The sequence below is a fragment of the Cydia pomonella genome, chromosome 3 (assembly GCF_033807575.1).
Source record: "Cydia pomonella isolate Wapato2018A chromosome 3, ilCydPomo1, whole genome shotgun sequence".
NCBI classification, from domain to species: domain Eukaryota; kingdom Metazoa; phylum Arthropoda; class Insecta; order Lepidoptera; family Tortricidae; genus Cydia; species Cydia pomonella.
The window spans coordinates 28,555,217-28,567,404 of record NC_084705.1 but is presented as its reverse complement, the minus strand read 5'-3'; the positions used below and the strand labels follow the sequence as shown (position 1 = coordinate 28,567,404).

The following is a 12,188-nucleotide window of genomic DNA, read 5'->3' as shown; positions in this document are numbered from 1 at the left end:
GGGGCGCGGGCAGCGCGCCGGGGCGGGCGGCGGACGACAGGGTGTAGCTAGATGTATAATGTGAGTACACACCCTAGGGTAGACGGGGTTGTCGGGCATGAGCAGGGGCGCGTGCGGGGGGGAGGCGGGCGCCTCGACGAAGGCGCGCGGCGGCGGCGGGGGCGCGGGCAGCGCGCCGGGGCGGGCGGCGGACGACAGGGTGTAGCTAGATGTATAATGTGAGTACACACCCTAGGGTAGACGGGGTTGTCGGGCATGAGCAGGGGCGCGTGCGGGGGGGAGGCGGGCGCCTCGACGAAGGCGCGCGGCGGCGGCGGGGGCGCGGGCAGCGCGCCGCGCGGCGCCCCCGCCGGCAGCGGCACCGGCAGCGGCGCCGGCACCGGCACGGGCACGGGCACGGGCACGGGCACCGGCGCCGGCTGGAACACGACCAACGATACACCAACTAGTTATATTTCATTGATTTCAAAAATATCACCATTGCTCCCAATTCATCGAGATATTTTTCTGTATTGTAGTTTTTTTGTATAATCCTGTTTCTCAAAGCGGCTTGACCGATTTTTTTTATTAAAGCAATTTAAAATTTTAGACGATCGTGATAGAATAGAGACCTTTTAGGTGATAATACCGTGTTTAGGCAAAGAAGCTTGCCGAGTTGCCCAAGTAAGGTTCGAAATTGAAAAGCTTGATTAAATCACTATTGTTTACAGTAATTTTTCTACGAGTCCTCTAAAATGCTTAATACTTTTGTTACTATAAAACTTTAATAATTAATTTAAAATGGTCTAGTGGTCTATTTGTCTAAATAGACAAACATTACAGGTCTTGTTTGAACTCGTGTAGCTTGTGAAATATTTTAACTAGGACTACCATTTTGATGTCAACTTTTAGCTGATATCTTGTACCACCATTTAACAATTAAAAAGTACAGGTCAACGACCTCGTTTTCGAAAAAAAGTAAAATGTATAAAAAAGTAAATTTTAGAAGATAATTTTTATCTTTATCAATTCTCGAATAATGGTAGAAAAATTTCTGTAACATTTATGCTTGAAATTAATGCCCTAATTTATAAGCAATTTAATGATTTCTATTTTTTAATGTGCGATAGGTAAATGGACAGATAATGGTACATTAATCCGAGTGTTTGGCACCATAAAACTATGAAAGGGTGCATTTTTAAAATGGTTGAGAAAAAACATAGGTATGCGGGGTGATTTGTCGATAAAATTCATCGTACTATACGTGGTTAACGGCTCGACTATATGTGGACAAACACATTGTATATTATTTTTGATAAACGCTTTGAATACATTGTCCTAAAATTCTCAGTAATACTTATTAACTAGTAATATTTTGAATACTTTTTAATGGAAGTCAATGCGGCCATTTCCGTCATACGTAAGTATCCGTACAAAAGCGTATACTTTTTTGTTTTCAACCATAGGTATTCTATGCTCAGAATTTCGAGATCACTTGGAAATATATAAAACATATCAAAATCACCTGACCTGACACACGTACAAATCAATAACACAGCCTTAAACATAATGTATGATTTAATTATATTTTAATGTGATAACATAATTTATAATAAAGACATTAAAAACATTATATCCATCCATAGATATGATTCATTTTAATTTATTGTTAACATTAACTGATTTAAATTTATCGATACCGATTTTTCGGTACGCGGTATGCTGCACATCACTGACCAAGCAGCCTACGTACTATGCACTATGAGACAATCGTCATCGAGTGTTTCGTTTTCTATCCTCATTTCATTGCGGCGTAAACTCTTGGCTTTGCAATTATATAACTTGTACAGGAGCAATGTAAATCAATATTGTTGAATGACAATCAAGGGTAAATGTATAGAGATGAAAGTCGGAATATTAGGTTGAATTCGTTGTTTTATTAGAAATTAATGTTTTCTATCGTATTTACCTGTGAAAAGTGATCCAATTGGTGTGGAAATTAATCAAGTCACTACGATGTTTGCAGATAACTATTGCACAGCTCTGCATTTTGGATAAAAACGGAATGTTCTCTGTGTCTTAGGATTAGTGCACACTCGGTCAACTGACGGTGAACTAGAGGCAGTGTATGCTCAATGAGCTAACATCTGTGACATGGCCGCCGCCGACTTGTCCTCTATTTACTATTCTATGCTCTGAGATTGTGTCTAATGTAACTATACGAGTGTTTTCTAAATAAATAAATAATAATAATAAAGAATGATTGATGACTTACGACCATATTCCATGAGTTGTTATTCCATTGCGGCGCCTCAGGCCGGTAAGGTTCGGGTTCTTCTGAAACTAAACAAATATGTTAATTTCCCAATAACACTCAACTAGGAACCAAAATGGAAAAAAAAAATGCCAGAATACAAGGCTCGGAAACCGGTTAAATTTTTAAACCGTTATCATGTACTTTGACGCAGAACCTTTTCATTTCGGTTTAGCTCGAAAAACCGTTATTTCTAAACCGGTTTTTATGAGAAAGTTCTTGTCAAATTAACAGGTTTAGAGCAATAAAAACCGATTTCTTACTATATCGTGACTATGTTTATGTGGCACACCAACAAACAGGCCGGCCGTTTCATAGCTCGTCGAATAAACCGGTTTTTTAGATTAGACAATAAATTTCTTAAAACGTTCGCGATCTTATAAAAGTTCTGAGGAAAACTGAAATAAAACGTTATATACCGGTTCCGATAACGGTATAATTTGAGGCACGAATTATCAATTGGACATATATGAATATACCAACCAATATTATTAGATATGCTGCCATAAAAGGAGGTAGGTGGTGGGGGGTTGCCGCCGTCCGACAGTAGATCTAAGCCCGGCAACGCATCCTGAGACTTTTGGGACATCGTGCCGCTCGCAACTGCAAGGAAAATGTTTATATGCTGAAGACTCCAGAGCAATTAGATTGGGTAACTTTCTAGTTTAATTGCTTTCAAGTGTATGATAATGACCACAAGACCAGGCATTTTTATCGCTTGTCACTATGTCCGCCACTTTCGCACTTACATACTAAGTATGTAAGTAACAAGTCTTGTTAGAACGTGATAGGTATGGTGACAAATGATAAAGAGCCGACCATTTTAGCCCTACAGGCCTATGGAGCTCTCCGCGCTCTGATCGTAAGAACTATTATATAATCTGTGACAAGAAGAGCCGACCATCTTAGCCCTACAGGCCTATGGAGGTCTCCGCGCTCTGATCGTAAGAACTATTATATAATCTGTGACAAGAAGAGCCGACCATTTTAGCCCTACAGGCATATGGAGCTCTCCGCGCTCTGATCGTAAGAACTATTACATAATCTGTGACAAGAAGAGCCGACTATCTTAGCCCTACAGACCTATGGAGCTCTCCGCGCTCTGATCGTAAGAACTATTATATAATCTGTGACAAGAAGAGCCGACCATCTTAGCCCTACAGGCCTATGGAGGTCTCCGCACTCTGATTGTAAGAACTATTATATAATCTGTGACAAGAAGAGCAGACCATCTTAGCCCTACAGGCCTATGGAACTCTCCGCGCTCTGATCGTAAGAACTATTATTTAATCTGTGACAAGAAGAGCCGACCATCTTAGCCCTAAAGGCCTATGGAGCTCTCCGCGCTCTGATCGTAAGAACTATTATATAATCTGTGACAAGACACCCAATGTAGTTTATGAAAATTACTGAAACCTCAAAACAAAAAATATTCTTTATTTCCGCCGCAAATGCTGAAAAATCTGTTTGGATTCTGGCACGGGACGCTTTGATCACTTTTTCTTTCCCTTCCCTCCTCCCTTAACACAATCAGTTAATTCATTAATAAGATTAGATGACAAAATATTGACTTAATTCCACAAGGCACTTAAAGAAACAAAGCATTACTTAAAGAACCCACTAACTGAAATTTCATAATAACCGAAAAAGTACACTACCTGAATTGTTATCTGAATTAGCGGCATTCTCACTAGGCACCAGCGTTTTCAAGAAATCGTTGATATTGAAATCTTGACTTTCGCTCGGTCGCGAATTTATCACTTCAATTTTATTAGCTGCAAAAAGGAAATGCAATATTAAATGTAAGGCCTGAGTGGACGCTCGAAGCGGAGCGTTCGGCGGGGCGTGCAGCGTGGCGTCGGGCTCACAAGCGATGCGAGCAGCGCGCAGTGCGGCCGCTCCTATACGTTTGCATTTGTTGAACATGCACGCCGCATGCCCCGCCCCGCTGCACGCCCAACTCGAGCGTCCACTCAGGCCTTACACTAGGTATATTGATTTAAACCAACACGATTTTCATTCATAACACTACACTAAGGTTTATTATTTTTCCAAGCCGCATCAATCTACAAGATCTTCCCAGAAAAATCCAAATATATTCAAATTTATCCAGCTTTAATGATTAATTTGAAGACAAATCACGTTTCCCGAAAGTCCAATATAATTTAAACCTTAAATCGGAATGCTAAAGTTGAAATTCTATTGCCGCGTATGTGGTCGATAAATCATATTATACCTGAAAAAGAGTTAACTACACTTAATAGCAATATAAACTGGCCACATTGTATTTCCAACGTACGTAATGTACATTAAAGTGATGGGTTTTTATTGCTCCGAGTGTACAGTTACCAACAGACATATCCGAGTGGCCAAGGTGCTCACAAACATCTGAAGTCTCTGTTATCAAGATGTTATAGTTCATGTTCAGATATTTTTGAGCACCTTACCTCTCTGATATATCAGATCGCTACAGTACTCGTCAAATGAAATAAGACCCGTAAAATCTATTAGAAACATTGGATTGTGATGACGACTTTTGAGATAAGAATAATTGCAACAATATCAAAGTCAAGTTTATGACCACCGTATTCGTTAGCAGCGTACTAGAATAACTAAACAAGGTGTAACAAAAATAGTGGGGATCCGTTTAATCCGGTATAGTGTTCTGATTAGGATTTTTTTTAACACGTAACAATTTTTTTTCTTTAACTATGTCCTAACCAGAACATGATACCCTTAATATGTCCTTGTAAGGATCTTCACTATTTTTAACATTGGCCGTGCTAGAAAGACTCTCGTTGAACAACGCGAGCGCGTTGTCAGAGTTGAGGCACGACGACAGACCCATGTTGTACAGTGAATTGTCAACTGACAGCGACTTGTTAAATATCGTCTTGATGTATGACACGCCGGTACATTTGTTAAACACTCACCACTATTGACATTGGCCGCGTTAGGCGGACTCTCGTTGAACAACGCGAGCGCGTTGTCAGAGTTAAGGAACGAAGACAGACCCATATTGTACAGTGAGCCATCCGCTGACAGCGACGTGTTGAATGTCTTGTCGATGTTGTAGGACACTAGAAACAGTTTAAAAGTTTTTTATTTCAATAAATCCCCCTAGTTTTAGCGGTTGAGACATCTAAACATCAATTGCCTCGCGCTAAATCTAAGCATTGGCATACCAATTGGCAAATAAATAAACAAATAAATAAATTGATTTAATTATAAAGGTACCTATGAATTATACACAGTTTAACTTTAAGGTCGAGGCACTTTTTTTAACGTAATAAAACCGGTGTGTAATCTTTTCGTAATATGGACAGTATCTCGATGTGCTGGTGAGGCAAAGAGCTCAACTGTCATCTATTTTGCTCGCTAACATTTTTGCGTGGATCTTCCTTATGGCTGAGTGGCTCTAATACGTACAGTTTTTAATTCTTCAGCGTTAGTCGCACAATGTAGTTGCATAAATATATACATACCATCGTTATCCTCGTCGCCCGCGTTGGGCAGGTCCAGGTCTTCATCAGGCCCAGGTGAGGGGACATCTTCGTCTCTCTGAGGGGGCGACGGGGCGGCGCTAGGTAGGGTTGGTATTAGCTCGTCCAGCTTTCGCTTTAGAGCACGCACGCGGGCTCCGAAGTTCTTGTACGCCTGCATAAAAGTATGAGATAAAAAATATGAGCTTTTATTACTAAAATAGGTTTCACTACACATTACTCTAGTTGAAAACACCCTTAGCTACAAATTTTATTTACTCAAACTTTTTAGTTTTCGACATAAATTATATTAACTGACTCTTTTATTTAAATATTCATGCTACAAGGATTGACAACGCTACTCAAACTCGCATAGCATAACTCCAACAGAAGACGAGACATGATCCTGCACACTGTATGTGTACTAATAATAATATGAAAAAACTTTTCGCCAAGCATGGTAAATTTATACTATGGATTATAGTAAATGAAATTAACTATGTAGTCAGATTTTTGAGTTACTGTAACAAGTCAAATGTGTCTAATTGTTAGCAAAATGTTAGAATCAAAATTTATAATTGCGTTAGAACTAAACCGGTAATTTATAATTGCGTAATTTACATTTCTATGTAATAGTTTTCTTAACAACGTAGGAAACTTTAGGCATATTTTTAGTTCATTTACTTTAGATTTGTAAAAGGCTGTTTGTTTTCTAAACAACTAAATTACTTGGTAGTTGTCAATAAGGTTCTACATACTACAAGAAAAAGATGCAACTAAAACTCAACCTCACATCCAAGCAACAAAACTGTCTATACAAAAATGATGAAAGTTTGCTTAAAAAAAAAATACTTACATAAGCAACCACTTTGACTTCACCTCTCTGCGTTGAATAGTACTGATTAGCAGACGACAGGAGTGCCAACAAGGCTTCCCGAGCAACTATCTCTCTCTGTAGGGCTTGGGTGTACCTCTCCACACATCCTATGCCCTCGTTTAGCTCCTTTTCCACATCCTCTTTATTACTTTTATCTTCTGATATAGATTCTGTGAGAAAAAAAAAAAACATTTATTTATTTTAAATATAATACAGGACTTCAAAGTTTAAATACCTACATTTTCTCTTGATATATTCTGCTTCAAGGTAAGAGACGATAGAGACGGTAAGAGAAATTCAGATACGATGTTAAGCTAATATGTATAGTGAGATTCTGACATTATTTTAAGAAAATAATTCCTTGTAGTGTATTGAAATAGGAGGGTACTTCTACAAAACCAGTCTGGATTTGTCAGGTAGGCATTCCCATGTGCTCTCCCGAATTTCGGCGATTATATCGCAATATAATAGTGGCGACGAGGCAAATCGAGGCAAATCATTGTGTTAGTGAGTTTTGTGAAATTGTGAGTGCAAAGTGCAAAAAATGGGTATTAAATTTGGTGAATTTGATATGGGTCATAGCTGCTGGGAAAACTACATTACAAGGTTTGAATTCTGTTTAAGTGCAAATGATATTGTGGATGAAGACAAGAAAAAGGCTAATTTGTTGGCGGTATGTGGCTCTCAATTATTTGATTTAATAGTTTCTTTGTCATCACCAACTAGTATAGGGAACATAACCTATAAACAAAGGACTATGCGTCAAAATGGCCCCAATACCAACAGAGTTGAGAGTAAGGTCATTAGATAGGTATTTCTATGTACTTCATTTCGTTCTATGGGCACCAAGCGAAATTCCATTGCAGAACTGAGATATTGGTATTTTAGTCAAAATGTCGTCACCCTTATTACCTAGGCAATATAGTCCACCGCCGGGCCAGCGCGGCAAATCATTCAGTGTGCTCGCCCGGCGGTGCGCGAACATCTACCCTGCAGTAATTAATTTACTTACTTGGACTCTATTGCCTAGGTAATAAGGGTGACGACATTTTGGCTAAAATACCAATATCTCAGTTCTGCAATGGAATTCCGCTTGGTGCCCATAGAACAAAATGAAGTGCATAGAAATACCTATCTAATGACCTTACTCTCATTTCTGTTGGCGTTGGGTCCAGGCTCCATACAAAGTTGCCCATGGTCCTTTTAGAATTTTTGAAGGCTCATTTCCACCCCACGCCTAATGAGATTGTAGAATCTTTTAAGTTTCACTCAAGAAATCAAGAGGAGGGGGAAAAGGTCAGAGATTATGTGGCAAATTTAAGGAAAATGAGTATTCATTGCAATTTTACAGACTTGGACCGAACTTAATTTAACTTTTATTAGAAACTTAGTGTTAGTGAGCTATCAGTGATTTGTGAAACGTAGTTTTAGTGAACTATCTCGAGGGGAAGGCATGTAGTGTATTGAAATAGGACGGTACTTCTACAAAACCAGTCTGGATTTGTCAGGTAGGCATTCCCATGTGCTCTCCCGAATTTCGGCGATTATATCGCAATATAATATTCCTATTTCACCATTGGCATTTTATTTTGTTACATTTTGGGTGTTGAGTTATGTGCAAACTCCCAAATGCCAAAACAAACATATTTTAAAGGTATACATACAGGAATAATTTTGATGTATTTCTAATAAGAAATAAGCATAATGTTAATACATAAATGCATTGTTTGTCCTCTGAATTCTTTTTTTTAAGTGAGACAAACAATGCATTTATGTATTAACATTATGTGCTTGGCCAGTTTATGTCCAGTCCAGTTTACAAAGGAGCTCAGATTTCAAAAATATATTTATGCGCCTCTAGGACACTGACTATAAGGTTGTGTACATAAACCACCAAAAATGTGTACTGTAAAAATTTGTGGTAGAGTTGTAATTAGCTAACCTCCAGAAAAACAAAGTTATTATTTTAATAGTAAATTACTATAGACGCCGGGAAACGAAGGGTTGCATGCCAAATATACAGGGTGATTCATGAGACGTGAGCAGGACTAAGCCTACACAATCAGTAAATGTTAATGAACCGTTCACCATCGTATTTAAGTAAAACAATCTCGCTTTATTTCTGTTATTTAACTTTTTGGGAAGGACAAATTTGATAATCTACAATCATGGACACCCTACAACACTTAATTAAGAAAGATAAAACCTTTTTAACCGTTATGACAGCACTTTGATTATGAAGAAAACAAAATGTCACACTTGAGTGAGATACGATTTTTCAAAAGTAACCAGACTCCGATGACATTCAATTTGTAATTTGTTATGGATAAAACAAATAAAATAAAATAAAATAAAATAAATAAAAATAGCCTTTATTATTGAAGTTTTTTTTACATTTGTAAGTATATTTATTTATCATTTCCATCGGCAACTCCAACTCGTCCCTTGACGAAGGCCTCTTCCAATGTCTTCCATTTTGGTCTATTTCTTGCAACACTCATCCAAGCTTTTCCTCCAGTCTTTCTTAGGTCGTTGGACCATCTGTACTGTTGTGGCCCGCTTTTTCTGGTGTTATATCTTGGGCACCACTCCACAAGTTCTCTAGTCCATTTATCTTTGTTTTCCCTCATTATATGGCCAGCCCAAATAGGGTGACCATACATGGTGTGAATAAATTATAACATTTTTTTTTGAACAGTAAAAAATAAAAGAACGTTAATCTCACAAATACTGGTACGAAACAGTTGCTTATAACTTACTGAATGCTCAAGCTTGATCCTGCTCACGTCTCCCGAATCACCCTGTATATAGAGGAGCGGTAGCAAGGCCAGATAGGGATACATTCCTGTCAGAAATTTGTATACTGCTTTTCTCAAGCTTACAATGACATAAAAAAAATACGCTCAATTTGTTTTATTTGTAGGTTTACACAGCTAAAAACAAATTACGAATCTACTACTATTTGATGGTTGAATGCCATCACAATTTGACGTAAAAAAAAAGAATGTTGCTTTACAGGCGTGTAAGGCTGTATGAAATTCCCTTACATATCATCTTTACTGGTCGCACTGGCTACACAGTATTTCCGGACCTAATTTGAAGTAAATCATATCAACATTTCATTGCAAGTTTGCGAAACTTTACAGAATAACCATTTAAATAAAAAATCTGATAAAGAATAAAATTAATGAATGTATGTGTATTGATAAGTATGAATTACTCACCCTTAAGACTAGCACATAAGGCATCAGCATCGGACAGCTGCAGATGACTCTCATGGATATATTTCAACCTCATGTCTGTATCCGCCTCCAATACTGCACATTGCTTTATTTTATTCACTAGTTGTTGAGGCTAGAACAATGAAAAACCAAATTGCAACTTTGTTAAATAAGTAATTATTAAAATTTCCATCCTAACTGTAGGCAGAGAGTGCCAAGAAGATATAATTTTAATTGTTTCAAAAATGTATATTAAATAAGCAGTTCAAACGTGAGAACGTGGAGACCTAATACAGATGTACAAAATACTATCTGGGCACTATGACCTCAAGGATTTTCAAGAGATGTTCAAGCGCAACAACAACAACCACCTAAGAGGTCATCACTTAGAGCTAGAAAGGCATAGGTCTCACAGTAACCCATACAAACACTTTCTTGAGCAACCAAGTAGTGAGGGCTTGGAACAACCTCCCAAAAGACATGGTTTCAGCACAAAATGTGAACCAATTAAAATTTCATATTATATCTACTACTTGTTCATGATAACTATATTTATTTATATTTATTAAATGAAAAGTTTCCACTAGAGAGTAACCGATTACCAAGAATCTGAAAGTGTCCATAGAAGTACCTAATAAAATAAAAATAAAATAAATCTTTATTTCCAGAAATTCAAGTTACAGAATGTAGCAGGGTCTCCGCACTAGGCTTTGCCTGTATCGCGGGGTACCAGGAATACATTATCCGACAGAATGAAAGTTACAAACATAAAGTCCAGCTTTTGGCAAAATAACTTATAACTAACAATCATATTGCAAAACAATGAAAGTATAGTATGTACATTATAGTCTGACTATACATACTTACCCATTTATAAAGTAAATTAGTTAAAGTACATTATCTAATATAGCTTCTGTCTCGGCATGACTAAGAGTATTTAAGAAATTAAATAGGAGTTTCTTTGCTTCTATAGTGGTGCTAGATCTAAGGTTACAACACCATTTAAGTATGGAATTGTAAGTTGTCACTCGAATGCGATTTCCAAAACGTTTTCCAAAGGCGGAACGTACTTCGGGAATTGGTAAATTGAAGATGCGTTTTTGAACTAAGGTATTATATGAAGGCAATGTTTTAGAGACTTTGTGTGTGCATAAACAGATTTTGTGTAAATGAGCAAGACCCAGAACAGGATACAATGAACTATAATCCAACTGAAAGCGAATGGAGAACAGCAGAATGTATAACAGAATATAACAAAACGACCTGGGCGGTAAATAGTTTTGATAACTTTAAATCGCCGGGAACAGACGGAATTTACCCAGCCCTACTAAAATGGGGTGGACATACATTAATCAAACACCTATCCAATCTACTGTGCAGCTGTATAGCCTTTAGATATATACCACATAAATGGAGGGAAGTGAAAGTGATTTTCCTCCCAAAGCCAGGCAAAACCGATTACTCGGACCCCAAGTCTTTCAGACCAATCAGCCTTACATCCTTCATGCTAAAAACACTAGAAAGACTATGTGACAGAGAACTGAAGGACACGGCCCTAAAAAACATAGAAATCCATCCAAACCAACACGCCTACAGTCAAGGGAAATCAACTGACTCAGCTCTCCATGCTGTAGTAAGCAACATAGAGAATGCGCTAGCAAGGAAGAATTCATGCCTAGGCACCTTCATCGACATAGAAGGAGCCTTTGACAAGACAAACTTTAGCAGCATTCAGCAAGCATTACAAAGACATAGAACCAATCCACTCGTAACCGAATGGATAATGAATATGTTAAGACAGAGAATAATAAGACTATCCGAAAACCAAACTCATCAAGCACTAGTCATGAGAGGATGCCTCCAGGGAGGAGTACTCTCACCACTGCTATGGAACCTGGTGGTGAACGAATTGATAACAAAATTAAACAACGAACATTTTATGACTATAGGGTACGCAGATGACTTAGTAATACTAATCAGCGGCCTAGTAATAAACACACTGTGTGATCTCACACAGACAGCACTGAAAATAGTAGAGAAATGGTGCAAGGAGAATGACCTATCGGTAAACCCAAAAAAGACCGACACAATTCTCTTCACACACAAACGAAAACTGGGTACATACGAACTGCCAACCCTTTTTGGCACAAGATTGACACTTTCAAAGGATGTAAAATACCTAGGCATAATCCTGGATGATAGACTGAACTGGAACAAACACCTGGACAATAAACTAAACAAAGCAACAGTAGCCTTTTGGCAATGCCGGAGGATGGTGGGCAAGAGATGGGGACTTGCTCCTCACATCATACTGT

The 12,188-nt window shown here is 38.2% G+C and overlaps 1 protein-coding gene across 1 annotated transcript in view; it reads right to left on the bottom strand.

Moving 5' to 3' along the window:
• Window positions 1-12,188, bottom strand: part of LOC133516676 (proline-rich protein 36-like) — a 29,194-nt gene that overhangs the window by 13,832 nt on the left and 3,174 nt on the right. Inside the window, exons 3-10 of the mRNA XM_061849698.1 lie at window positions 9,877-10,006; window positions 6,632-6,822; window positions 5,779-5,950; window positions 5,227-5,373; window positions 3,952-4,068; window positions 2,777-2,896; window positions 2,255-2,322; window positions 73-419 (exon numbers count right to left, since the gene is read on the bottom strand). Of these exons, the coding sequence (XP_061705682.1) occupies window positions 73-419; window positions 2,255-2,322; window positions 2,777-2,896; window positions 3,952-4,068; window positions 5,227-5,373; window positions 5,779-5,950; window positions 6,632-6,822; window positions 9,877-10,006 (1,292 nt within the window). The remainder of the gene's footprint in view (window positions 1-72; window positions 420-2,254; window positions 2,323-2,776; window positions 2,897-3,951; window positions 4,069-5,226; window positions 5,374-5,778; window positions 5,951-6,631; window positions 6,823-9,876; window positions 10,007-12,188) is intronic.